General features: G+C 38.4%; 1 protein-coding gene across 1 annotated transcript in view; it reads left to right on the top strand.

The window, feature by feature from the left end:
• The first annotated feature begins 236 nt into the window (after positions 1 to 236).
• Positions 237 to 26726, top strand: part of CCDC141 (coiled-coil domain containing 141) — a 223061-nt gene continuing 196571 nt past the window's right edge. Inside the window, exons 1-2 of the mRNA XM_007965472.3 lie at positions 237 to 550; positions 2983 to 3105. Coding sequence (XP_007963663.2) covers positions 449 to 550; positions 2983 to 3105 — 225 coding nt within the window. The 5' untranslated portion in view covers positions 237 to 448. The remainder of the gene's footprint in view (positions 551 to 2982; positions 3106 to 26726) is intronic.

Genomic DNA, 26726 nt, shown 5'->3' with positions numbered 1-26726 from the left:
AATCTTGAAAAGATTGATACCCAGGTCAATGACTTACTGGTTTCAAAGTCCGTGGTTACAATTGCATAGTTTCGGTGGCAAAACTAATTTGGGTTGTCAGGATGTAATTTTTTTTCCATTTGTTATCAAACATCAGCTGATAAGGAAAGAGCTTGAAGCTGTCCTCCACATTTAAGATAAGAGCAAAAATAACAGGCACTTAGCGTTACCATACTAGGGGCGTGGCAGTTCTCTCTCGTTCGCTTCGCTCCTTTCTCTCTCACGATAAACTCAATGGGGTTGTCTATTTTTAACCTCCTGTTCTTTCCTTTTGGCAGAGTAATCAGTGTGAGCTGAGCTCTTTCCCTGAATGAATCTAAGTAAGCCTGGTGGTTGCCTTCTGAAATGACCAGCAGACAAGCAACTGTCCAGAGGCTGCCCAAAGTATAAACTGTGGTTCTAAAGTACCATGTCCAGCCAAGGAAGTCCTAGTGTGGAGCTTTCTACGACGACAGTCAGTTCAGTTGCTGTGCAGGCTGGGGACTCCAAAATCATTATAGCTGTCATAAAGGTAAGCTAACAACTTCCTTTTTTTCTGTGCGGCTGTGGGCTTCTAGCTGTGTGTTGAAAATCCTAAAGAAAATTCCATGCAATCGGCAGGACACAGCATAGAGAAGACAACGCAGCAAGCACTCTTACTGCTTTCTTAAATTGGCTACTAAGAGGAACCTCTGCAAGTTTCAGCAGTTACCAGAGATTCTCTTTCCTTTCAGTCAGCCAGAAAGCATCTACAGCTGCTTGATTTAAAAAAGAAAAGAAAAGAAAGATAAAGAAAAGAAAACTTCTAGCATATACTATCAATTTGGTCTTTAAAAGCAAGGCATTGGTAATTGGAAGTTCATGATTGCCTGACTAAAGAGCCCAATGGACCTGTGAAATGCTAGTGATTTTTGTGAGTGGATGTGATGGAGGTGGGAGGAGGCAGGTCCTGACAGACATGGGAGGGCACCGCTTTAAGCATGATGGAACTCAGAAAACACCTAAGGAAAGGGCTCCGATATGTGCCCTTTGCAACACTGGTTTTGACATGGTAAAGACACTACTAAATCCTTGTTCAGTAATGAAGACCCTGCAGGGAAAGGTACAAAAGGTTTGTGTCAAATTTGTTCTTAACAGCAGGAAGTAGAAGCCACTTAGGGTTTAGGATTACTGCATGTTTTACGACAAGCCATTTGCCCATTTGCAAAGATGACCACACATCTTTAGGTTGAAGAAGACATCCATGATTTTATTCTCCATGGAAATGCCCTGCAAAAAAAAAAAAAAACCTTTCAAGCACTAGACTTGGGCTTTAGATGATATTCCACCTAAATAATTCAGTGTTTAATGAAGGGAAAGCTGGCAAACAAGCTGATGGTCACAAACCAGTTACTTTCAGGTCCCCACCAGGCTTAATTGAATGACTTTTCTGGCCTTTTGTTAGAGCATGGACAGCAAGCGTGTTTACTTTAACTTAATTGCTGTGAATTTCATGGTAATGTGAAAATTCATACCAGGAAAACGGCACTTGATATTGAGCAAAACGATTCACTATAGAAGGACAGAATGGAAAGTGTTCCCACCGAGGCAGATTTTCTGGTAGTGTGAGACTCATCTCCCACAGGAACCAGGCCTCTGCTGACTTCCTCACCCTCCCATCTTTTCAGAGTCCCGGAGTGGAGAGGAAAAGAAGCCTGGCGCAGAAGTGGTGCGAACAGACCACTTGCACGGGATTAATGATACTTTGAGTTAACTGCAGATTTCAGCAATGAGGGAAAAGAGGCAAACTCACTATTTTTCAAAAAGTTAACTTTTCATTTCTTCAAATATGAAACATTCTTGGAGCAGGATGAGGAATAATATTAGAGGATAAATTACAGAAGAATCTTTTGTAACTTGCACACAAAAAAATTACACTGGAAATTACACTGGAAAATTACATGGGAAACTCTTATTTTAACTGAATTGTGTTTCTAAGAATGTCCCCCCACTACCCTCTCCTCAGCTCTCTTACCTTACTGCCATCTCCATACAACACACACTGCAAGCAATTCAGAGTAGAAAGTCCATCTTAATGGAATAGGAGTGCCTGTGTGTGATTTATAGTGACTTTCCAAACTGTCTCAGGGGACTGAATATATTCTAAAATAGAAACACGTTTTTCTGATTTCTCTTTAGTAATTCATGTATCTACATGCACATGCCTGTTAGTGGTTCCTTTTGCTTAATGAGTTGTTGCTTCTTAGAAAAGCAATTCCTCAGGAAATGCAATGACAAATTATGTCTTAGAGCGGTGTAAATCTTGTGTGGAAAACAAGTTGACTGTGCTCAAATGGCAGTTGTCACAGGCATCTAATTTTGTTAATATTTTCCTACATGCTTTAATGAATATTCAACAACTAAGGTTGGAAAACAGTATATTTTACCTTTGAAATAAGATAAAAATCAATTCCTTCATCTGATATTTATTATTTTCAGCTAAACCAGCAAGGCCAATGTAAAGACACTTATCAACCTAAACTGCATTTACAAGAACTTTCCTCTATGGTGAAAATTTGCATCCTACTTGCCCAAGTGGAATTTCACTGTTTTTATTGAGCTCAGTTTTGTGAGTGAGAGAGGATACAGTTGTGTAAATTATTCTGTAACTTTATAATATTCAGTAATACGTAATCCATTGTATGTTTTCCTCATCTGGGAATTTTTAACTCAAATCCCATATGCCATGAGAGAATAATTTATCCTAAGAATAAAAAATAAAAGGCAGGGCATGGATTTATATTAGATCTGCTATGTTTCAATTGAAGTAAACCCCATATCTATGGAAAGAATGGACAAAATAGAAAATAGAAAAAAGTGTTCACTGTATAACTGGAAATTTAAAAGATATATTAAAAATGAGAAGGGTGAAGAGGAAGGAGCAAGAGGAACTAAAAGTGCACTTAATTTAATTTTTATTTTTAGTGTGGCAAATGGGTACAACTTCAACTGGCTGAATCACAGCCCAATCTTCTAGAAATTGGCAGCAGTCAAGATGAAACCAAAAAACTTCTTCATGATCATGAACTTCTTTTGGCCAAGCTCAAGGTAAGATACTAAGATGTGAAGTAAAAACAAAATTAAAGAGAAATTGAAAAACGATTTCTTATACTTCTTGATTCCTCTGCTGTTACTGGCCTAGTGCCACTTTAATATGGTACCAGGTAGATAATGGAAAAATCAGTAGTTATTTACGCACAAACAGCATCAGAGAGAAGTAACAAGATTTAAAAACATTTTCCCTAATGTGATAGAAAATATGGAATGATAATATTTTCACTGTGGAGAAAAAAGTAATTTTTTTCCTGGCTGCCTCAGTGGAAAAAAAAACTCCATCATTTTTTCATTTCATGCATTACACCATCAAGTCACAAAAACAGATCCACAATTTCTATTGTTAATGATACCTGCTGGCAAAAATAATTTAGAAGACTTTTCCCCCTGTTGGACTATTGAAAATATCTGATTCCGTGCTTAGTATTAAGAGTTCTTGAAACCAAATAATACTTTTAGTAAAACCAGACATACTATTTTATATATGTTGAGAGTATTTAGTTAGAAATCTAAAAGTAACATTGGTTTGAGGTTGCCAGATAAAGGCCAGATAAGATCAGAGCCAGCTACATAATTTGTGGGACCCAGGGCAAATAAAAATTTGGAGCTTTTTGTTCAAAAAGCAGGGAAAGGCATTTTCTTGACCCGTCATGGTGTATTTTATTCACTACTTAATGTCTAGCTCCTTCATGTGTAAGATGAGTGCAGACCCTCACAGGTACATGGCCTCACCCATGACTCAGTGCAAAGGACTGGGTTTGTCCCCACCCTTCTTAAGTTTCACCTTGGCCACAGCTCCAGCTATAGGAGGTGGCAACAGTCACTGAGTGGAGCTGAGGAGCAGACAGGACAGCCGACTCTATCTCCAGGAGATAGGACCACATGTCTGATGAGGTGCCAAGCCCTCAGAACTTGCTCTGTTGTCCCATTGGACTTAATTTACAAAACACAAATGTAAAGAATTTCAACACAGGAACAGATACAGCATTAAACCCTAAATGGTGTTCCATTCTGAGGAACCTCTGAGGGAGCCAGCCCTGTGAGTAATAACCTCATAGACAAATGAAATATCTTCACTAAGATCAAAGAGTTTCAAAGAGGTTTAATGAGGATTCAGAGGACTGCAAAGACTAGGATGTTCTGCATTTTTAGTACTTTAATATTACTGTTTTCTTTGTTACATCTAGGCTAAAATTCATACTTGCTTTCTAAATTTAGAAGCAGATTTGATCTGCATCTGATATATAGACAGTGGTTTTCTGCTTGAACAGTGGTAAAAGTAATTGAGTAAATGAAACCAAGAAGTTGAAGAAAGAATTAGTACAAAGACGAAGGCCCTTAGAATGCAGAATTTATTCCCATTTGACAGCTCCTTACTCTGGGATTTAAGTTGTCTTGCAAGGCAGAAATCCCTAGTTATTGTTAAGTCTTTTGTTATGTAGGAAAACCCCATTATGATATGGAAGATCAATGAACCAGGAATTAAAACACCTATTGTTTAGCTCTACTTATGTCACAAACTAGTGTGATTTGGCTAACAACTCAAGGTCTTCCTGCTACCCAAAAAGTTGTGTAAACTTGTCATGAATCCCCAATTCCATGAACTGTAGAAACACAATACTTACTTGAAGTTTCTGACCATTTCCAGAAGTTTGCTTTCTCATGATCTCTTGTGTCCCCAGCTCCTTTGTATATACCAGCCAACTGTTTCTGCTGAAGCTAACCTGGGCTTGAAACCACATATTTTCCCCAGTTCCTGCTAGTAATTCATGCCCAGCCAGCATTTCCCAGTCCACTGATAAATTGTGGGTAGTGGTGGATGAGCTCAGCTCAGTTTGGAACTCTCAGGCTACCTCACTTCTCCCTTCATCCCTATTCCATCCAGGACTACAGAAGGGAAATGCCTTCTTAAGTGCAGCAATTCAGCTCCTGCCTTCTACCCTGTGCTCAAATGTGCATACCTAAATCCATCCCGTAGCTCAGCTAGAAAAGGGTTTTTCTGTAGTATAGTTTGAAGTTGGGTAGAGTGATGCCTCCAGCATCATTCTTTTGCTTAGGATTGCCTTGGCTATTTGGGCTCTTCTTTGGTTTCATATGAATTTTAAAAGTTTTTTTTCTAATACTGTGAAGAATGTCAATGGTAGTTTAATGGGAATAGTATTGAATCTATAAATTGCTTTGGGCAGTATGGCCATTTTCACGATATTGATTATTCCTATCCATGAGCATGGAATGTTCTTATATTTGTTTGTGTCATCTCTGATTTCTTCAAGCAGTGGTTTGCAGTTCCCCTAAAAGAGGTCCTTCACTTTTCTTGTTAGTTGTATTCCTAGGTATTTTATTCTTTTTGTGGCAGTTGTGAATGGGAGTTCATTTGTGATTTGGCTCTCGGCTTGCCTGTTGTTGGTGTATAGGAATGCTAGCGATTTTTGCACATTGATTTTGTATCCTGAGACTTTGCTGAAGTAGCTTGTTAGCTTCAGAAGCTTTTGGGCTGAGATGATGGGATTTTTCCTATATCTTTAGATGCAGGATCATGTCATCTGCAAAGATAGTTTTACTTCCTCTCTTCCTATTTGAATGTTTTTCATTTGTTTCTCTTGCCTGATTGCCCTGGCCACAACTTCCAATACTATGTTGAATAGGCATCCTTGTCTTGTCCTGGTGTGCAAGGGGAGTTCTTCTGGCTTCTGCCCATTCAATATAATATTGGCTGTGGGTTTGTCATATATGACTCTTGTTATTTTGAAGCATGTTCCTTCAATACCTAGTTTATTCAGTTTTTAACATGAAGGGATGTTGAATTTTATCAAAGGCCTTTTGTGTGTCTATTGAGATTATCATGTGGTTTTTGTCTTTAGTTCTGTTTATGTAATGAATCACATTTATTGATTTGCATATGGGGAATGAAGCCTACTTGATTGTGATAGATAAGCTTTTTGATGTGCTGCTGGATTTGGTTTGCTAGTATTTTGTTGAAGATTTTTGCATCGATGTTCATCAAGTCCTGAAGTTTTCTTTTTTGTTGTATCTCTGCCAGGTTTTGGCATAAGGACAAGTTAGAGAGGAGTCCCTCCTCCTCAATTTTTGGAATAGTTTCAGTAGGAATGGTACCAGCTCTTCTTTATACCTCTGACAGAAGTCAACTGTGAGTCCATCTGGTCCTGGGCTTTTTTTGGTTGGTAGGCTATTTATTACTGCCTCAATTTCAGAACTCATTATTGATCTATTCAAGGATTCAATTTCTTCCTGGTTCAGTCTTGGGAGGGTGCATGGGTCCAGGAATTTATTCATTTTTTCTAGATTTTCTAGTTTATGTGCATAGAGGTGTTTATAGTATTCTCTGATGGTTGTTTGTATTTCTGTTGGGTCAGTGGTAATAAGCCCCTTGTCATTTCAAATTGTGTTTATTTGATGCTTCTCTCTTTTCTTCTTTATTAGTCTTGCTAGTGGGCTATCTATTGTATTAATTTTTTTCAAAAAACTAGCTTTTTGGATTCACTGATTTTTTGAAAGTTTTTTTGTGTCTCTATCTCTTTCAGTTCAGCTCTGATCTTGTCTTCTTGTCTTCTGCCAGCTTAAGTGATTTGTTGTTCTTGGGTCTTTCTTTTAGTTAAGATGTTAGGTTGTTAACTTGAGATTTTTCTAGCTTTTTGATGAGGGCATTTTAGTGCTATAAATTTCTCTCTTCATACTGCTTTGGCTGCATCCCAGAGATTCTGGTACATTGTATCTTTGTTCTCATTAGTTTCAAAGAACTTATTAGGCTGGGCACAATGGTTCATGCCTGTCATCCCAGCACTTTGGCAGGCCAAGGTGGGTGGATCACCTGAGGTCAGGAGTTTGAGACCAGCCTGGCTAACATGGTGAAACCTCATCTCTACTAAAAATACAAAAATTAGCCAAGGGTAGTGGTGTGCAACTGTAATCCCAGCTACTTGGAAGGCTGAGGCAGGAGAATTTATTGAACCCAGGAAGCAGAGTTTGCAGTAAGCCGAGATCGCGCCATTGTGCTCCAGCCTGGGTCACAGAGCAAGACTCTGTCTTAAAAAAAAAAAAAAAGAACTTCTTGATTTCTGCCTTAATTTCATTATTTGACCAAGAGTTATCCTGGGGCACATTGTTCAATTTTCATTTAGTTGTATGATTTTGAGTGAATTTCTTAATCTCAACTTCTAATTTGATTGTGCTATTGTCTGAGAGACTGTTATGATTTCAGATCTTTTGCATTGGCTGAGGAATCTTTTACTTCTGATTATGTGATCAATTTTAAAGTAACTGCCATGTGGCGATGAGCTGTTGTTTTGGGGTGGACGGTTTTGTATATAACTATCATGTCCACAGTTAAAGTCTGGTGCGGTGTTAAAGTCTCCCACTATTATTGTGTGGGGGTCTAAATCTCTTTGAAGTTCTCTAAGAACTTGCTTTATGAATCTGGATTCTCCTGTATTGGGTACGTATATATTTAGGATATTCAGCTCTTCTTGTTGAATTGAACTTTTTACCTTTATGCAATGCTCTTCTTTGTCTTTTTAAGTCTTTGTTGGTTTACAGTCTCTTTTGTCAGAAACTTGGAATGCAAATCTTAATTTTTCTGTTTTCTATTTGCTTGGTAAATTTTCCCCCATCCCTGTATTTTGAGCCTATGTGAGTCTTTGCATGTGAGATGATCTCTTGAAGACAGCATACCAATGGGTCTTGGTTCTTTATCCCACTTGCCATTCTGTGTCTTTTAAGTGGGCGTTTCCATTTACATTTAAGGTTAGTATTGTTATGTGTAGATTTAATCTTGTCATCATGGTGCTAGCTGGTTATTTGGCAAAAAAAACCCCACAACCAACCCCATTAAATAATAGGCAAAGGACATGAACAGACACTTCTCAAAAGAAGACATACATACAGCCAACAAACATTTTAAAAAAAAGCTCAAAATCACTGATCAATAGAGAAATGTAAATCAAAACCACAATGAGATACCATCTCACACCAGTCAGAATGACTATTATTAAAATGTCAAAAAACAGTAGACGTGGCCAGGCACGGTGGCTCACACCTGTAGTCCCAGCACTTTGGGAGGCCGAGGCGGGTGGATCATGAAGTCAAGAGATTGAGACCATCCTGGCTAACATGGTGAAACCCCATCTCTACTAAAGATACAAAAAATTAGCCGGCCGTGGTGGCAGGCACCTGTAGTCCCAGCTACTCAGGAGGCTGAGACAGGAGAATGGTGTGAACCCAGGAGGCAGGGCTTGCAGTGAGCTGAGATCATGCCACTGCACTCCAGCCTGGGTGACAGGGTGAGACTCCGTCTAAAAAAAAAGCCAGGTGCGGTTGCTCACATCTGTAATCCCAGCACTTTGGGAGGCTGAGGTGGGCAGATCATGAGGTCAGGCAATTGAGACCATCCTGGTTAACATGATGAAACCCCAGCTCTACTAAAAATACAAAAAATTAGCCAGGTGTGGTGGTGGGTGCCTGTAGACTCAGCTACTCGGGAGGCTGAGGCAGGAGAATGTCGTGAACCTGACAGGTGGGGCTTTCAGTGAACCGAGATCACACCACTGCACTCCAGCCTGGGCGACAGAGCAAGACTCTGTCACAAAACAAAACAAAACCAAATGGAAAAACAACAGGAAAAGCTGGTGAGGTTGTGGAGAAAAAGGAATGCTGTTACCATGCTGGTAGGAGTGTAAATTAGTTGAATCATTGTGGAATTGTGGAAGACAGTGTGGCATTTCCTCAAAGACCTAGAGGCAGAAATACCATTCAACCCATCAATCCCATTACTGGGTATATACCCAAAGGAATGTAAATCATTCTGTTATAAAGTTATATGCATGAGCATGCTCATTGCAATACTATTCATGATAGCAAAGACATGGAATCAACTTAAAACCCCATCAATGATAGACTGGATAAAGAAAATGTGGTACAGATATACCATGGAATATGATGCAGCCATAAACAGGAATGAGATCATGTCCTTTGCAGGGGCATAGATGGAGCTGGAGGCCATTGTCCTTAGCAAACTAACTCAGCAACAGAAAACCAAATACCATGTGTTCTTACTTATAAGGAGGAGCTGAATGATGAGACCACATGGACACAGTTTGGGGAACAACACACACTGGTGCCTGTCAGAGGGTGGGAGGTGGGAGGAGGGAGAGCATCAGGAATAATAGCTAATGGATGCTGGGCTTAATACCTGGGTGATGGGATGATCTGTATAGCAAACCACCATAGCACACATTTACCTATATAACAAACCTGCCCATCCTGCACATTTAGCCCTAAACTTAAAGTTGGAAATAAAAAAAAGAAGAGGGGTTTCCATTTCTATCCTCTTTAGAGAGCACTGGTTCTAGAGTTAAACATCTTGTTCTTTGATGCCATTCAGGCTACATGTGGACTAGCCATTTACATTTTCTGGACTTCAGACTTTTTATCTTTAAAATGAAGGAACAGGACAGATTAAAGCTTCATATTTATTGTGGATCTTACCATAATGTACCACTCTCCCTCCCTGCACATGGATCTAAGAAAATGAGATCTCAAACAAAAAGATCTTTTACCTTCATCTAGACCTCTAGCCATAACCTCTTAAGGTCTATCTCTCATATTCTCCCCCAACTACTCACCACTCTCAATCCAGCCACTCAGCCCTAACAAACTTTAACTAGTAGTTTTATCATCTAGATATACCTAAGTCTAATATTATGAGTCTAAAAAAAAGAAAATGATCAAGGAGTCTGAAGTCTATTTCAGATTTGCTGAGAAAAGACTTTTAAAAATAATGAAAATGTAAATTCCATTTCACAAATGGATAGATCATAAATTCAACCAATTTACTAGTTAATATGCTGTCAAGATAGGCACAGACTTAACCTGTAGCAGAAAATGGTTAGATCCAAGTTGGTTTGAATGTGAGCTTTTGAAGGATGAGGACATTAGTAGTTCAATAAGCCAATAGTACTTAATATTTAATGTTTATTCCAGTCCTTTTTGTATGTACAGGGTCTTGCAATTTGTTCTAATCATAAAGAATGCTGTGAAAATGGCATTGGAAGGGTGTAGTAATTGGTGCTGAGTCCACTCTGATTTGGGCACAACACTTAGTCTCTCTGGTCTCAGGGTCTTTATGTGAGAAATTAGAATAATAACGGTTACCTTCACACACCTAAAAAGAAAATTTGGAGAAGAAATACAATAATATATGGAAGTACATGCTACTTTTCAAAGAAAAAGTGGCATAATATGTTGATGAGTACATCAGAGTAATTTGATATATTAAATGTTTAATTTAATAGAAAAGCTATTTTCTGATTTCCACTGGAAATTATCTCAAACTCTAGTAATATAGACTAAAGAAAAAAATTCTGAAAACCCAGAATTTTTATAAGTGCCTCTAATGTTGGTAATATCTGTACCCTAGAGATCTTATTTTCCCTTCTGCGATGTACTTAATCTCAGTGGAGTGTCCAGAGAAAAAATATTTTCCTGTTTTCAGTGATGAAAATATAATCAAGTGGAAAAAACTTTAATTCCCAAAAGGCATCTAGATTTCCAAACCATATTCAAATCATTTACAATGAAAAAGAAGGATTCCAGAAAAGGTAGATTTAAACCAGGTAAAGAAGATCTGCCTGTGGCTACTATTGACATTACATCCTCAGGTGAGGTGTGCAGAGTGTTAAAGGAAGAAGAAAAGTTGGAAATTCCTTAGGGAAGTTGCCAAGAATGTTCTTAACATCTGACTTTCCATTACATTGCTGTTGTCTGGGGGAATTATGACTGTAAGAATCAAGAAAACCTCCTGGGCACTGGCAACTGTAGTTGCAGTTAGCATTCAGTGAAGAATGACCCTTTAGAGCGGTAAAACTGGAAAATTTCTTTTTTTTTTTTTATTATACTTTAAGTTCTAGGGTACATGTACATAGCGTGCAGGTTTGTTACATATGTATACTTGTGCCATGTTGCTGTGCTGCACCCATCAACTCGTCAGGACCCATCAATTCATCATTTACATCAGGTATAACTCCCAATGCAATCCCTCCCCCATCCCCCCTCCCCATGATAGGCCCCTGTGTGTGATGTTCCCCTTCCCGAGTCCAAGTGATCTCATTGTTCAGTTCCCACCTATGAGTGAGAACATGCGGTGCTTGGTTTTCTGTTCTTGTGATAGTTTGCTAAGAATGATGGTTTCCAGCTGCATCCATGTCCCTACAAAGGACACAAACTCATCCTTTTTTATGGCTGCATAGTATTCCATGGTGTATATATGCCACATTTTCTTAATCCAGTCTGTCACTGATGGACATTTGGGTTGATTCCAAGTCTTTGCTATTGTGAATAGTGCTGCAATAAACATACGTGTGCATGTGTCTTTATAGCGGCATGATTTATAATCCTTTGGGTATATACCCAGTAATGGGATGGCTGGGTCATATGGTACATCTAGTTCTAGATCCTTGAGGAATCGCCATACTGTTTTCCATAATGGTTGAACTAGTTTACAATCCCACCAACAGTGTAAAAGAGTTCCTATTTCTCCACATCCCCTCCAGCACCTGTTGTTTCCTGACTTTTTAATTGGACTCTCATAAATTTACTGGTGTCCTGTTCTGACTGAATCTCCAACTCAGGGAATGCTTATTTTTGCCCTATTTCTATTTTCTGAGCTAGAAATGAGTGTACTATAAATAGAATATATTAGTAGTAAAACTAAAAGTCTTATAAAAGACTTATATAAAAGAGATAGTGAGGTTTTCTGGCGTTGATGTGAAATATTTACTAAGAATGCATTTAGAAAATATTTTTATTATGGTAAAATACACATAACGTATAATTTGCCGTTTTATTCATTTTATATGTACAATTCAGTGGAATTAGTTACATTCGCAGTGTTGTGCAACCATCACCACTATCTATTTCCAAAACTTTCTCATCACCCCAAACAGAAACTCAGTACCCAGTAAAAAAATAACTCTAATTATTACTTCCACTGGTAAGCTCTAATCCACTTTCTGTCTCTATGAATTTGTCTTTTCTAGGTACCTCATATAAATGGAATCACACAATATTTGTCCTTTTGTACCTGACTTATTTCACTTAGCATATGATGTTTTCAAGGTTCACCCATATTGCAGCATGTATCAGACCTTCATTCCTTTTTGCATAATGAATAATAATCCTTTGTAATGACATGCTAGATTTTGTTTATTCATTCATCTGTCAATAGACACTTAAGTTGTTTCCACTTTTTGGCCCTTATGAATGATGCTACAACGAACATTGGTGTACGAGTATCTGTTTGAGTATCTGTTTTCAATTCTTTTGAATATATATGTAGGAGCAAAATTGCTGGGTCCCATGCTGGGTATTTCTGTTTTTAGCGTTTTGAGGAAACACCAAAATATTTTCCATAGCAACTGCATTAACTTTTGTTCCCACCAACATTATATGTGTTCCAATTGGTCCACATCCTGTCCATAACTTGTTGTTTCTTGTTTGTTTCTTTTTAAAAAAGTCGTAGCCATCCTGTTAGATGTGAAGTGATATATCATTGTGGTTTTAATTTGTATTTCCCTAAAGTGGATGATGTTGAGCATCTTTTCATGGGCTTATTGGCCAATGTATATCTTTTTTGGTGAAATATCTATTCAAATCCTTTATCCACTTTTAAAGCAAGTTGTTTGGATTTTTTGTTGTTGAGTTGTAGAAGTTCTTTTTATATTTTTGATATTAATGGCTTATCACACACATGATTTACAAATATCTTCTGCCATTCTGTAGGTTCCTTCTCATTTTCTTGATGATATTCTTTAAGAATATATTCCAAAGCTGTGTGACTTGAATTATTTATATTTGCATATTAGAGGAAATTTCATAGCATGTGTGTTGTGAATGTGATGAAACACTTTCAGACAGTGTTAGAAGAGGCCTAACCTGTTTTACATTATGTGTGTCACAGCAGTGTTTTACTCTAAATGCTTACTTTATATAGGAGCCACTTTATCTCTTTCCCTGTGCTCCTGTCGACCCACACCTTCAAGAGTTTACTCTCTGAGAAGTGTTGGGGAAGATGTTTCCATTTATATCTCCTCACTTTCTTTTTCCTACACAAGTAGGGAGGCCTGTGTCACCTTATTGGTGAGACTGGGGGAGCCTCAAGGGCTCTTTCCACAGATCCACTTAACTATGGGCTGCAGGTTCTCTTCTCTCTCTGCTTCGGCTCAGCTGGCCAGATGTCCCCACCTGGCAGACACAGGCCACAATCCCACCTAGGGCAGCCAGTTACGTATCTGTGCCTCAGATCCGCCCCTCTCCACAGGGAGGTTCTATGGGATAGGTTATAGGGAGAAAATGCAAAAATGCAAATGAACCCCATCCTCCAGTCTAGCTTTACCAGTAATAACAGCATATATTCATATCCCTCCCTCACCCGGACTTCTATTTCTCAGTTGATTCAGAATCTTGAAGGGAAAGGAATGAGATCAATTGGCATCTTCCAAATTCCAACACGTATTGATCTGTGTTTGAAATAGATGGTGTTCTCGGCTTCTATGTATGTAAAGTTCCTGCCTTATTTTTCATGGATCATTTTGAAGAAGGTGACTGGAACAACGTGGGAACAATGCTGGAATTGTGGCCGGGTGGTAATTAGTCAGTGTTTTAATTTCTCTTTTAGGGTTTTGAAAATGGAGAACTTTTTCCACTAAAAAATAAAAATAGTGTTCTCATAACTATGAGGCAGCACAACTTCCTGGTGACTTTCCCTGCCTTGCTTGGCACCTTGCTTGTTTATAGAGTGTTTTCTTTCCCTGGTTCATTTCCAGTGGCTAGAAGGGAGCAGTACAGTGGTCCAAGAGGCTAAAGTTTAAATAGCATTCTTTATATTTGAAAAGTGCCTTGGCCGATTCTGTAAAATATGGTTTTCACAAGTAGATGTGAGACATGTTGATTTAAGAAAGTCTAGGGTGTCCATTAAAATAGACTTCTTCAACATGGAGTTAGGGTACATAATATTCTGGATATCACGAATAATTTGTTACCAGTTCAGGTTGAGTGGGCGTTTAGAGTATGACCATAACCAATGAAGTGTTGATGGAGTTGATTTACCAAAAGGGCAAGAATTCTAGGAGAGAATTTTGTAGGCAGAGACCGAAGAGTAAGAAAATTTACTAAAGACACTCCTGACCTCGGCCCTGTCCTGGCCCAGGCATCAAGGTTGGACTTCTTAGCAGAGGCTGACAGCCCTGTGAAAAAGATGAGACACACTCCATACTTCTTTGTTGCTGGGACACCAAATGACACAGAATAGGCAAAAAAGAGAGGTGTCCTCCATATTTCTGCAAGGAACAGAACCTGGCTTGGTTATAGCAAATACTGTCAACTCTTTTGGCAACTTTGAAAAGACCTAGTGCTCAGGAATATTATGGTAGATGAAAGATGGCTATTAATTCTTTGAAATGTCTCCTCCTGAGAAGTGGGATCTGTGTCCCTTCCCTTAAAATAGGAGACTCTGTGACTGTTTAGAGTAATATGATGATGTTGTGCCATATTCTGGGCCCAGGCCTCAAGAAATTGGCTGCTTTTACTTCCGGAAACTTGGAATTATAACTCTGAAAACCCACCCACCTTGTGAGGAAGTCAAACAGCACTGTAGAGAAGCCCATGTAGAGGAGAACTGAGGCTCCCAGGTAACAGCTTTGGCTGAAATCCAACAGTCAATCAACTTCCAGTCATGTGAGTGAGCCACCTTGGAAGTGGATTCTCCAACCCCAGTTGAGCTTCCCAGCTGACTTGCATGGGGCAGAGACAAGCCTTCTCCACTGAGTCCTGCCCAAATTGAGAATCATGAACAAAGTAAATGGTTGCTGTTTCAGGCTACTAGAATTTGGGGTGGCATGTTACACAGTCACAACTGGAACAGAGTGCAAATGCAGAAGGAGCACCCTATAGGGATTTTGAAGGCAGTGCTCATAAATGAAAAGGCACAGGCAGAGGAAAACAAGAGTTTTTATGGGAAGACAGTGGATAAGTGGAACTGAGTTTCTCTAAAGAGAAAGATGGGGTGATAATCGTAACGATAAGTAAAAAGAAAATTCTGAATTTATGAGAGATTTACTTTATGAAGAATGAATGAGAACAGATTCAAAGATATGTCTACCATAATGTTAGACTGTTTGACTTGCATTCTGATAAAGTTTCTTGATAGAAAAATGTTGTAATTATAATTCAGCACACAGATACATACACAAACTATTATGGGTATATTGTGGAAAATAGGGTATTTAGTTCTTCCAGGAAAACCTTGACAGAAAAAGTGATATTTGAACTGCCCTGGAAATGAATATGAGTTTTCCAGAACCCATAGACTAATTTAATGGACAAACAATAGATAGGGAGAAAAATATTTGCAATTTACATGAAAGTCAAATGGTTATAATCCTTCATATTGATAAGAAATATATATGAAATCAATAAAAATGGACAATTTACAAAAGAGAAATACATTTCCAGTAAACATTTAAAAAGATCAACATCAGAATTACCTGAGAAATGAAACAATAATTAAAAAGATACACCATTATTTGCTAATATACCATTATGAATTCAAAATAGCAATAACATCCAATGATGGTGAGAATGCGAGTAAAGACTGGTTAAGACTTTGGATTGACACAAGCTTTTGGAAACTGGAAAGCATGAAAATGTAAAATGCATGCATTCTGTGATCTACTAACTTCACCTCCAGGAAACTATCCTTGGAAATGAAAGCACTAGTAGAGATATTGATATAAAGATGCTTTTGATCTGATATTGACCATGTTTTCACATTTTTTTAAACTTTTAAGTTCAGAGGTACATGTGCAGGTTTGCTATTTAGGTAAGATTGTGTCATGGGGGTTTGTTGTACAGATTATTTCATCACCCAGATATTAAGCCTAGCACCCAACTAGTTATTTTCCTGATCCTCTCATTCCTCCCACCATCCACCCTCCATTAGAACCCAGTGTCTGTTGTTCCCCTCTATGTGTCCATGTCCATCTGTCTTCATCATATAGCTCCCATTTACAAGTGAGAACATGCAAAATTTGGTTTTCTGTTACTGCTTTAGTTTGCTAAGGATAATGGCCTCCAGCTCCATCTATGTCTCTGCAAAGGACATTATCTCATTCTTTTTTATTGTTGCATAGTATTCCATGGTGTTTACCACATTTTCTTTATTCAGTGTACCATTGATGGGCATTTAGGTTGATTCCATGTCTTTGCTATTGTGAATAGTGCTGCAATGAACATAAGTGTTTTTACTAGAATAACCTAACTAGAAACAAAACAATATAAAATAGCAGGGGAAATAAAATTTTAAATTGGTAATTTATGCTTTTTTCATACTGTGAAATATTATGCTGAGCCCTAGGCTTCTTACTTCTGACATAGATAAATACAGAAGTTTAAGCCAGTGTTCATTGGGCTTTATGTTATTTGTCACTAAAAACATTTCTATTTGAAAGGCCAGGATCATAGCTAGCATTTTTGAAATCATAGGCCTGTAGTCTCCAGATATTAGTTTTCTATTTAGAAGGTAGTCCTTTAAAATATAAGCCTACAAACAAAATTTTTTCATGGAAAATAGAACCCATAGTCCTTATTAGTATGACAAAAAAGCTCTAGGTCTGAGATTTAGACAGACAGGACAAAACTCTGACTGTTCAATGTACATGAAAATGACAGAGATAAAGTGGACACAGAATCCATCCATCCCCTACTCCCAATCTTCAATACGTCTGAGTAAGATTAAATGTTAGGATAAAAATATACTTTTGTATTCTGTCAAGAAGGTAACAGTTCTTTCCACTCCAGAAAATACATGAAATTGTCTCTCAGTACCTATGTGGGATTAGTTCCAGGATCTCTGCAGATATCAAAATTCACTGATGCTCAAGTCCCTTATTTAAAATGGCGTAGTATTTGTGTATAAGCTATGCACATCCCCCTTTATACTTTAAATCATCTCTAGATGACTTATAATATATAAAATAATGTAAACATTATGCAAATATTATACCACATTGGTTTAATATTTGTATTAATTTTTGTTATGTTATTTTTTTCTGAATATTTTTATACATGGTTTATTGAATCTGTGGATGTGGATATGAAGAACCAACTGTCCATATGTATTGTACTTAGCCTAGAATGAGAGGATTTTCTTTTTTTTTTTTTTAATTTATTTATTATTATTATACTTTAAGTTGTAGGGTACATGTGCATAACGTGCAGGTTTGTTACATATGTATACTTGTGCCATGTTGGTGTGCTGCACCCATCAACTCGTCATTTACATCAGGTATAACTCCCAATGCAATCCCTCCCCCCTCCCCCCTCCCCATGATAGGCCCCGGTGTGTGATGTTCCCCTTCCCGAGTCCAAGTGATCTCATTGTTCAGTTCCCACCTATGAGTGAGAACATGCGGTGCTTGGTTTTCTGTTCTTGTGATAGTTTGCTAAGAATGATGGTTTCCAGCTGCATCCATGTCCCTACAAAGGACACAAACTCATCCTTTTTTATGGCTGCATAGTATTCCATGGTGTATATGTGCCACATTTTCTTAATCCAATCTGTCACTGATGGACATTTGGGTTGATTCCAAGTCTTTGCTATTGTGAATAGTGCTGCAATAAACATACCTGTGCATGTGTCTTTATAGCAGCATCATTTATAATCCTTTGGGTATATACCCAGTAATGGGATGACTGGGTCATATGGTACATCTAGTTCTAGATCCTTGAGGAATTGCCATACTGTTTTCCATAATGGCTGAACTAGTTTACAATCCCACCAACAGTGTAAAAGAGTTCCTATTTCTCCACATCCTCTCCAGCACCTGTTGTTTCCTGACTTTTGAATGATCGCCATTCTAACTGGTGTGAGATGGTATCTCATTGTGGTTTTGATTTGCATTTCTCTGATGGCCAGTGATGATGAGCATTTTTTCATGTGTCTGTTGGCTGTATGAATGTCTTCTTTTGAGAAATGTCTGTTCATATCCTTTGCCCACTTTTTGATGGGGTTGTTTGTTTTTTTCTTGTAAATTTGTTTGAGTTCTTTGTAGGTTCTGGATATTAGCCCTTTGTCAGATGAGTAGATTGCAAAAATGTTCTCCCATTCTGTAGGTTGCCTGTTCACTCTGATGGTAGTTTCTTTTGCTGTGCAGAAGCTCTTTAGTTTAATGAGATCCCATTTGTCAATTTTGGCTTTTGCTGCTGTTGCTTTTGGTGTTTTAGACATGAAGTCTTTGCCCATGCCTATGTCCTGAATGCTACTACCTAGGTTTTCCTCTAGGATTTTTATAGTATTAGGTCTAACATTTAAGTCTCTAATCCATCTTGAATTAATTTTCGTATAAGGAGTAAGGAAAGGATCCAGTTTCAGCTTTCTACTTATGGCTAGCCAATTTTCCCAGCACCATTTATTAAATAGGGAATCCTTTCCCCATTTCTTGTTTCTCTCAGGTTAGTCAAAGATCAGATGGCTGTAGATGTGTGGTATTATTTCTGAGGACTCTGTTCTGTTCCATTGGTCTATATCTCTGTTTTGGTACCAGTACCATGCTGTTTTGGTTACAGTAGCCTTGTAGTATAGTTTGAAGTCAGGTAGCGTGATGCCTCCAGCTTTGTTCTTTTGACTTAGGATTGTCTTGGAGATGCGGGCTCTTTTTTGGTTCCATATGAACTTTAAAGCAGTTTTTTCCAATTCTGTGAAGAAGCTCATTGGTAGCTTGATGGGGATGGCATTGAATCTATAAATTACCTTGGGCAGTATGGCCATTTTCACGATATTGATTCTTCCTATCCATGAGCATGGTATGTTCTTCCATTTGTTTGTGTCCTCTTTGATTTCACTGAGCAGTGGTTTGTAGTTCTCCTTGAAGAGGTCCTTTACATCCCTTGTAAGTTGGATTCCTAGGTATTTTATTCTCTTTGAAGCAATTGTGAATGGAAGTTCATTCCTGATTTGGCTCTCTGTTTGTCTGTTACTGGTGTATAAGAATGCTTGTGATTTTTGCACATTAATTTTGTATCCTGAGACTTTGCTGAAGTTGCTTATCAGCTTGAGATTTTGGGCTGAGACAATGGGGTTTTCTAAATATACAATCATGTCATCTGCAAACAGGGACAATTTGACTTCTTCTTTTCCAAACTGAATCCCCTTGATTTCTTTCTCTTGCCTGATTGCCCTAGCCAGAACTTCCAACACTATGTTGAATAGGAGTGGTGAGAGAGGGCATCCCTGTCTTGTGCCAGTTTTCAAAGGGAATTTTTCCAGTTTTTGCCCATTCAGTATGATATTGGCTGTGGGTTTGTCATAAATAGCTCTTATTATTTTGAGGTACGTTCCATCAATACCGAATTTATTGAGCGTTTTTAGCATGAAGGGCTGTTGAATTTTGTTAAAAGCCTTTTCTGCATCTATTGAGATAATGATGTGGTTCTTGTTTTTGTTTCTGTTTATATGCTGGATTATGTTTATTGATTTGCGAATGTTGAACCAGCCTTGCATCCCAGGGATGAAGCCCACTTGATCATGGTGGATAAGCTTTTTGATGTGCTGTTGAATCCGGTTTGCCAGTATTTTATTGAGGATTTTTGCATCGATGTTCATCAGGGATATTGGTCTAAAATTCTCTTTTTTTGTTGTGTCTATGCCAGGCTTTGGTATCAGGATGATGTTGGCCTCATAAAATGAGTTAGGGAGGATTCCCTCTTTTTCTATTGATTGGAATAGTTTCAGAAGGAATGGTACCAACTCCTCCTTGTACCTCTGGTAGAATTCAGCTGTGAATCCATCTGGTCTTGGACTTTTTTTGGTTGGTAGGCTATTAATTATTGCCTCAATTTCAGAGCCCGCTATTGGTCTATTCAGGGATTCAACTTCTTCCTGGTTTAGTCTTGGAAGAGTGTAAGTGTCCAGGAAATTATCCATTTCTTCTAGATTTTCCAGTTTATTTGCGTAGAGGTGTTTATAGTATTCTCTGATGGTAGTTTGTATTTCTGTGGGGTTGGTGGTGATATCCCCTTTATCATTTTTAATTGCGTTGATTTGATTCTTCTCTCTTCTTTATTAGTCTTGCTAGTGGTCTGTCAATTTTGTTGATCTTTTCAAAAAACCAACTCCTGGATTCATTGATTTTTTGGAGGGTTTTTTGTGTCTCTATCTCCTTCAGTTCTGCTCTGATCTTAGTTATTTCTTGCCTTCTGCTAGCTTTCGAATGTGTTTGCTCTTGCTTCTCTAGTTCTTTTAATTGCGATGTTAGAGTGTCAATTTTAGATCTTTCCTGCTTTCTCTTGTGGGCATTTAGTGCTATAAATTTCCCTCTACACACTGCTTTAAATGTGTCCCAGAGATTCTGGTATGTTGTATCTTTGTTCTCATTGGTTTCAAAGAACATCTTTATTTCTGCCTTCATTTCGTTATGTACCCAGTAGTCATTCAGGAGCAGGTTGTTCAGTTTCCATGTAGTTGAGCGGTTTTGATTGAGTTTCTTAGTCCTGAGTTCTAGTTTGATTGCACTGTGGTCTGAGAGACAGTTTGTTATAATTTCTGTTCTTTTACATTTGCTGAGGAGTGCTTTACTTCCAATTACGTGGTCAATTTTGGAGTAAGTACGATGTGGTGCTGAGAAGAATGTATATTCTGTTGATTTGGGGTGGAGAGTTCTATAGATGTCTATTAGGTCTGCTTGCTGCAGAGATGAGTTCAATTCCTGGATATCCTTGTTAACTTTCTGTCTCGTTGATCTGTCTAATGTTGACAGTGGAGTGTTGAAGTCTCCCATTATTATTGCATGGGAGTCTAAGTCTCTCTGTAAGTCTCTAAGGACTTGCTTTATGAATCTGGGTGCTCCTGTATTGGGTGCATATATATTTAGGATAGTTAGCTCTTCCTGTTGAATTGATCCCTTTACCATTATGTAATGGCCTTCTTTGTCTCTTTTGATCTTTGATGGTTTAAAGTCTGTTTTATCAGAGACTAGTATTGCAACCCCCGCTTTTTTTTGTTCTCCATTTGCTTGGTAAATCTTCCTCCATCCCTTTATTTTGAGCCTATGTATGTCTCTGCATGTGAGATGGGTCTCCTGAATACAGCAGACTGATGGGTCTTGACTCTTTATCCAGTTTGCCAGTCTGTGTCTTTTAATTGGAGCATTTAGTCCATTTACATTTAAGGTTAAGATTGTTATGTGTGAACTTGATCCTGCCATGATGATATTAACTGGTTATTTTGCTCGTTAGTTGATGCAGTTTCTTCCTAGCCTTGATGGTCTTTACATTTTGGCATGTTTTTGCAATGGCTGGTACTGGTTGTTCCTTTCCATGTTTAGTGCTTCCTTCAGGGTCTCTTGTAAGGCAGGCCTAGTGGTGACAAAATCTCTAAGCATTTGCTTATCTGTAAAGGATTTTATTTCTCCTTCACTTATGAAACTTAGTTTGGCTGGGTATAAAATTCTGGGTTTAAAATTCTTTTCTTTAAGAATGTTGAATATTGGCCCCCACTCTCTTCTGGCTTGAAGAGTTTCTGCCGAGAGATCTGCTGTTAGTCTGATGGGCTTCCCTTTGTGGGTAACCCGACCTTTCTCTCTGGCTGCCCTTAAGATTTTTTCCTTCATTTCAACTTTGGTGAATCTGGCAATTATGTGTCTTGGAGTTGCTCTTCTCGAGGAGTATCTTTGTGGCATTCTCTGTATTTCCTGGATTTGAATGTTGGCCTGCCCTACTAGGTTGGGGAAGTTCTCCTGGATGATATCTTGAAGAGTGTTTTCCAACTTGGTTCCATTTTCCCCCTCACTTTCAGGCACCCCAATCAGACGTAGATTTGGTCTTTTTACATAATCCCATACTTCTTGCAGGCTTTGTTCATTTCTTTTTCTTCTTTTTTCTTTTGGTTTCTCTTCTCGCTTCATTTCATTCATTTGATCCTCAATCGCTGACATTCTTTCTTCCAGTTGATCGAGTTGGTTACTGAATCTTGTGCATTTGTCACGTATTTCTCGTGTCATGGTTTTCATCTGTTTCATTTCGTTTATGACCTTCTCTGCATTAATTACTCTAGCCATCAATTCTTCCACTTTTTTTTTCAAGATTTTTAGTTTCTTTGCGCTGGGTACGTAATTCCTCCTTTAGCTCTGAGAAATTTGATGGACTGAAGCCTTCTTCTCTCATCTCGTCGAAGTCATTCTCCGTCCAGCTTTGATCCGTTGCTGGCGATGAGCTGCGCTCCTTTGCCGGGGGAGATGAGCTCTTATTTTTTGAATTTCCAGCTTTTCTGCCCTGCTTTTTCCCCATCTTTGTGGTTTTATCTGCCTCTGGTCTTTGATGATGGTGATGTACTGATGGGGTTTTGGTGTAGGTGTCCTTCCTGTTTGATAGTTTTCCTTCTAACAGTCAGGACCCTCAGCTGTAGGTCTGTTGGAGATTGCTTGAGGTCTACTCCAGACCCTGTTTGCCTGGGTATCAGCAGCAGAGGCTGCAGAAGATAGAATATTTCTGAACAGCGAGTGTACCTGTCTGATTCTTGCTTTGGAAGCTTCCTCTCAGGGGTGTACTCCACCCTGTGAGGTGTGGGGTGTCAGACTGCCCCTAGTGGGGGATGTCTCCCTGTTAGGCTACTCAGGGGTCAGGGACCCACTTGAGCAGGGAGTCTGTCCCTTCTCAGATCTCAACCTCCGTGTTGGGAGATCCACTGCTCTCTTCAAAGCTGTCAGACAGAGTCGTTTGCATCTGCAGAGCTTTCTGCTGCGTTTGTTATTGTTTACTGTGCCCTGTCCCCAGAGGTGGAGTCTACAGAGACAGGCAGGTTTCCTTGAGCTGCTGTGAGCTCCACCCAGTTCGAGCTTCCCAGCAGCTTTGTTTACCTACTTAAGCCTCAGCAATGGCAGGCGCCCCTCCCCCAGCCTCGCTGCTGCCTTGCTGGTAGATCACAGACTGCTGTGCTAGCAATGAGGGAGGCTCCGTGGGTGTGGGACCCTTCCGGCCAGGTGTGGGATATGATCTCCTGGTGTGCCTGTTTGCTTAAAGCCAGTATTGGGGTGGGAGTTACCCGATTTTCCAGGTGTTGTGTGTCTCAGTTCCCCTGGCTAGGAAAAGGGATTCCCTTCCCCCTTGCGCTCCCCAGGTGAGGCAATGCCTCGCCCTGCTTCAGCTCTCGCTGGTCGGGCTGCAGATCGTCTGGCACTCCCCAGTGAGATGAACCCAGTACCTCAGTTGAAAATGCAGAAATCACCGGTCTTCTGTGTTGCTCGCGCTGGGAGTTGGAGACTGGAGCTGTTCCTATTCAGCCATCTTGCTCCGCCCCCCGAGATGATTTTCTTTTATTTTGTTTTGGTTTGTCTGTGTGTTTTAAGTCCACTATGACTCCTGCCTGATTAGCCTTAGCCAGAATGCTTCTTTTCTAAACTATAGACTTTGTCTGCGATATAGTAATAATGTATAATACTGTATAAATGTATTATATACATATATAACAAATATAATAATGTATAAATGTGTAAAACACTAGAGATTTCAAGTGGCATGACTATATCATTCTCATGACAAGTTCCTCTAGCTAATATTCTTCGGGAGAATAAAGCAAACTTCTGACTGTATGATTAGCCTTGTTCTCCAAATTTTCTGTGTACTCCATCTCCTTGCTACCATATATTTGAAACTGAGGTCCTTGAGTGAAATTACAATTTTCATCTTTTTTACTGGTTCTAGTACCACAAAAGATGAAATGAACATCCTCCACCCTGTCTCCACTAACTGCAACTATAAACCCAGGTGGAACGCATGTATGACGAGGATGATGAAGAGTTAATGCCGGCAGATAGATTGGGGGAAAGGATTAGAATTCCAAATACCACCAAACCAGCATGTTTTCATATGTCCTTGCTCTGGTATTTCCCAGGTTGAATTCAAAGACAAATTGACACCCTGATATATGTACCAGATGTGGACAGAAAAAGTTCCAGAAAAGCCCTCTCTTTCAGTTCTGAGCAGAGGAAAGAGGATCCAAAGGTCAGAGAGGGAGAGGGAAAAATCCCTTGCTTTTGTTTTTTGCTTTTTGTGTTTCTATTGTCTCTGCCTCAGTCCAGGCCACAATGGCAGTGGTGATAGTGAAAGTGGAGCAACCAGGCAGATGCCTACCCTCCAAGAGAGGGGAAAACTCTCTGGCCAGAAGATCGATGTTCCCAGAGCTTGGAATGAATTCACATTGCTTTTTCTCTCCCCACCCTTTCTGCTGCTTAGTCCTACAGGTGCCATGAGAGGATGTGCACAGCAGAGTGAGGAAGCTAAAGCCCCGGCTTTAATGCCAGAGAACCAGTAAGGGGAGCTTCCCTGGTACAAATTTCAGGCACTGAGTCAAGCCAGTAAAGTGGAAAGACAGAAGGCAAAAGAGCAGTCTCACCTTTCAGCTCCATCACTCATATTATATAGATGGTTTTCTGATTTTTTTTTTAAGTAAGCTTAATTACTCTGTCAGTAGACAAAAAACTCTGAAGAACCATAAGTTCTCAAATTCAATTTCATAAGACATGTTTTTCACTTTAACAGCCAACTCAAAACCCATCCCAAGTATTTCCATAGTTGAAACTGGAGAAACACAAACCACCCAAGGCTATTGCTGACTGCTTTGAGTGCCTGAGATTCTTAGGTTCAGTGATCCCATAGGCTATTAAACTTTTATTAACATGTTGAAAAGAAAACACTTTGCTAGTGTGTCACACTTCTTGGAGCAGCAATAAATAGAAATCCATAAGGCAAACCACAAATGCAAGCTGCATATGTAATTTAAATTTTTTGGTAGTCCATATATGAATTCTGGAGCATTAAATGTTTACATTGCAAAATAACAAATGCCTCAAATTGATGATCTAAGCTTTTCCCTTAAGAAACTAGCAAAATAAGAGTAAATTAAAACCAAATCAAGCAGAATGATGGAAAAAATGAAGATAAAAGCAGAAATCAATGAAATTGAAAATAGTAAAACAATAGGGAAAATCAGTAAGACCAAAAGCTGGTTTTTTGAAAGGCTTTCTTGGCCAGACTGAGAAAAGAAAGAAAGAGGGCAAAAATTACTAATATTAGGCATAAAAAATGGGTATCACTATAAACCCCACAGATATTAAAAGTATAATAAAGGAATACTGTGAACAACTCTATGTACATATTCAACACTTAGATGAAAGAAACCAAACTTTAAAAATCATAAGCTACCAAAACTACTCAAGAAGAAAAGTAAAAAAAGAGCCAAGTGAAAATAATTTGATATGTTTAATTTACCGCAATATATATAAAAATATTATCTTTTAGCATCTAATCTTTATAAAAATTGAGATAGTTTAATCTTTTTTGCATTAAAACTTCAAAGTCCAGTATACACTTTGTACTTATAGCACATCAGAATTTGAACAAGTCACGTTTCAGGTAGCTAGTGGCCCTCCATATTAGGTAGAGCAGATTTAGAGAATAAAGAAGACTACATCTTCTGGGGATGAAAATAGTTCATTTTTTTAGCCCAGGAAAAGCCTGCTTACCAAATTAATGCATACAGAGCCTGAAAAGGAAAATTGTGAGAGGAGATTTATTTCAAGGATGAGAAAAGAAAGAAAACCAGGCCAAATTATTTCTAATAGCAAATGTTTGAAGGCAACTAATAAAGCAGTATTATTAGACACTGTCATAGGATGAGTAGGAATATTTTTCTTAATGTCATATTTCCAAAAATAGGTATGCCTGTAAATTTATTTGTATATGTATGTAGTAACTATTCCAATTATTTTACTTAGAAAAGCAATTTCTTTAAAATGAACGAATTATGTAAGCATTTTGCAACAATGAAATGAAAACATACTAATCCAGTTTGAAAGACTAGCAGTAAAAGACAGTAATTAAATGGTGAATTGTCTGTTTACAAATTCTGGAAGCATTAATGCACATTTCACTAATAATATTATATGTAATTAATTTGTTGTTCATTGTTCATCCGTTGCTCAAATATTGCTCAGTGGATTTTTTATGGTTATGTTTCTTAATAATGATAACAACATGGGAGGCCAAATGCAATTCAGATTCTAAAAATAGCTGAAAGGATTTTGTTAATATGCCTTAGTTAGTTTTGCTTAATATTGGTTAATGGGTCATTAAAGATTTCCGTTAGCATATTTGGAAAATGAACTAACTTAAAAATTGTTTTTGGTATTGCTTTATTTATAAATATTTCACATGTGACTAATTTTCATTTATGGTTGTAGATGATGGCCTAAGTTCTGAATAATAAACAAAGGGGAGGATATATATGTTATTTAAGAATGTGATCTCTAATAACTTCAGTGTTCTATCAATGTTTATAGCCATTTAATGTATTGTGCTTGGAGAGGAGAGAATTATGCTCTGGATATTACATATACAAATAGGATAAAGATTTAAATCTCTGGTAGAGCCTGTTCTCCAGGACTAAGCAAGACACCTGGAAAAAGTACCAGATAATTAATCAAGATTAGAAAGGCAAAAAATTAAAAATTTTGGATTTTCTTTTTCTTCCAAGAACAGAAAACTTTCTATATCAC

This window comes from Chlorocebus sabaeus, chromosome 10 (genome assembly GCF_047675955.1).
Source record: "Chlorocebus sabaeus isolate Y175 chromosome 10, mChlSab1.0.hap1, whole genome shotgun sequence".
Taxonomy (NCBI): domain Eukaryota; kingdom Metazoa; phylum Chordata; class Mammalia; order Primates; family Cercopithecidae; genus Chlorocebus; species Chlorocebus sabaeus.
The sequence above is the reverse complement of the archived record's forward strand: the minus strand, read 5'-3'. Positions and strand labels throughout refer to the sequence as shown.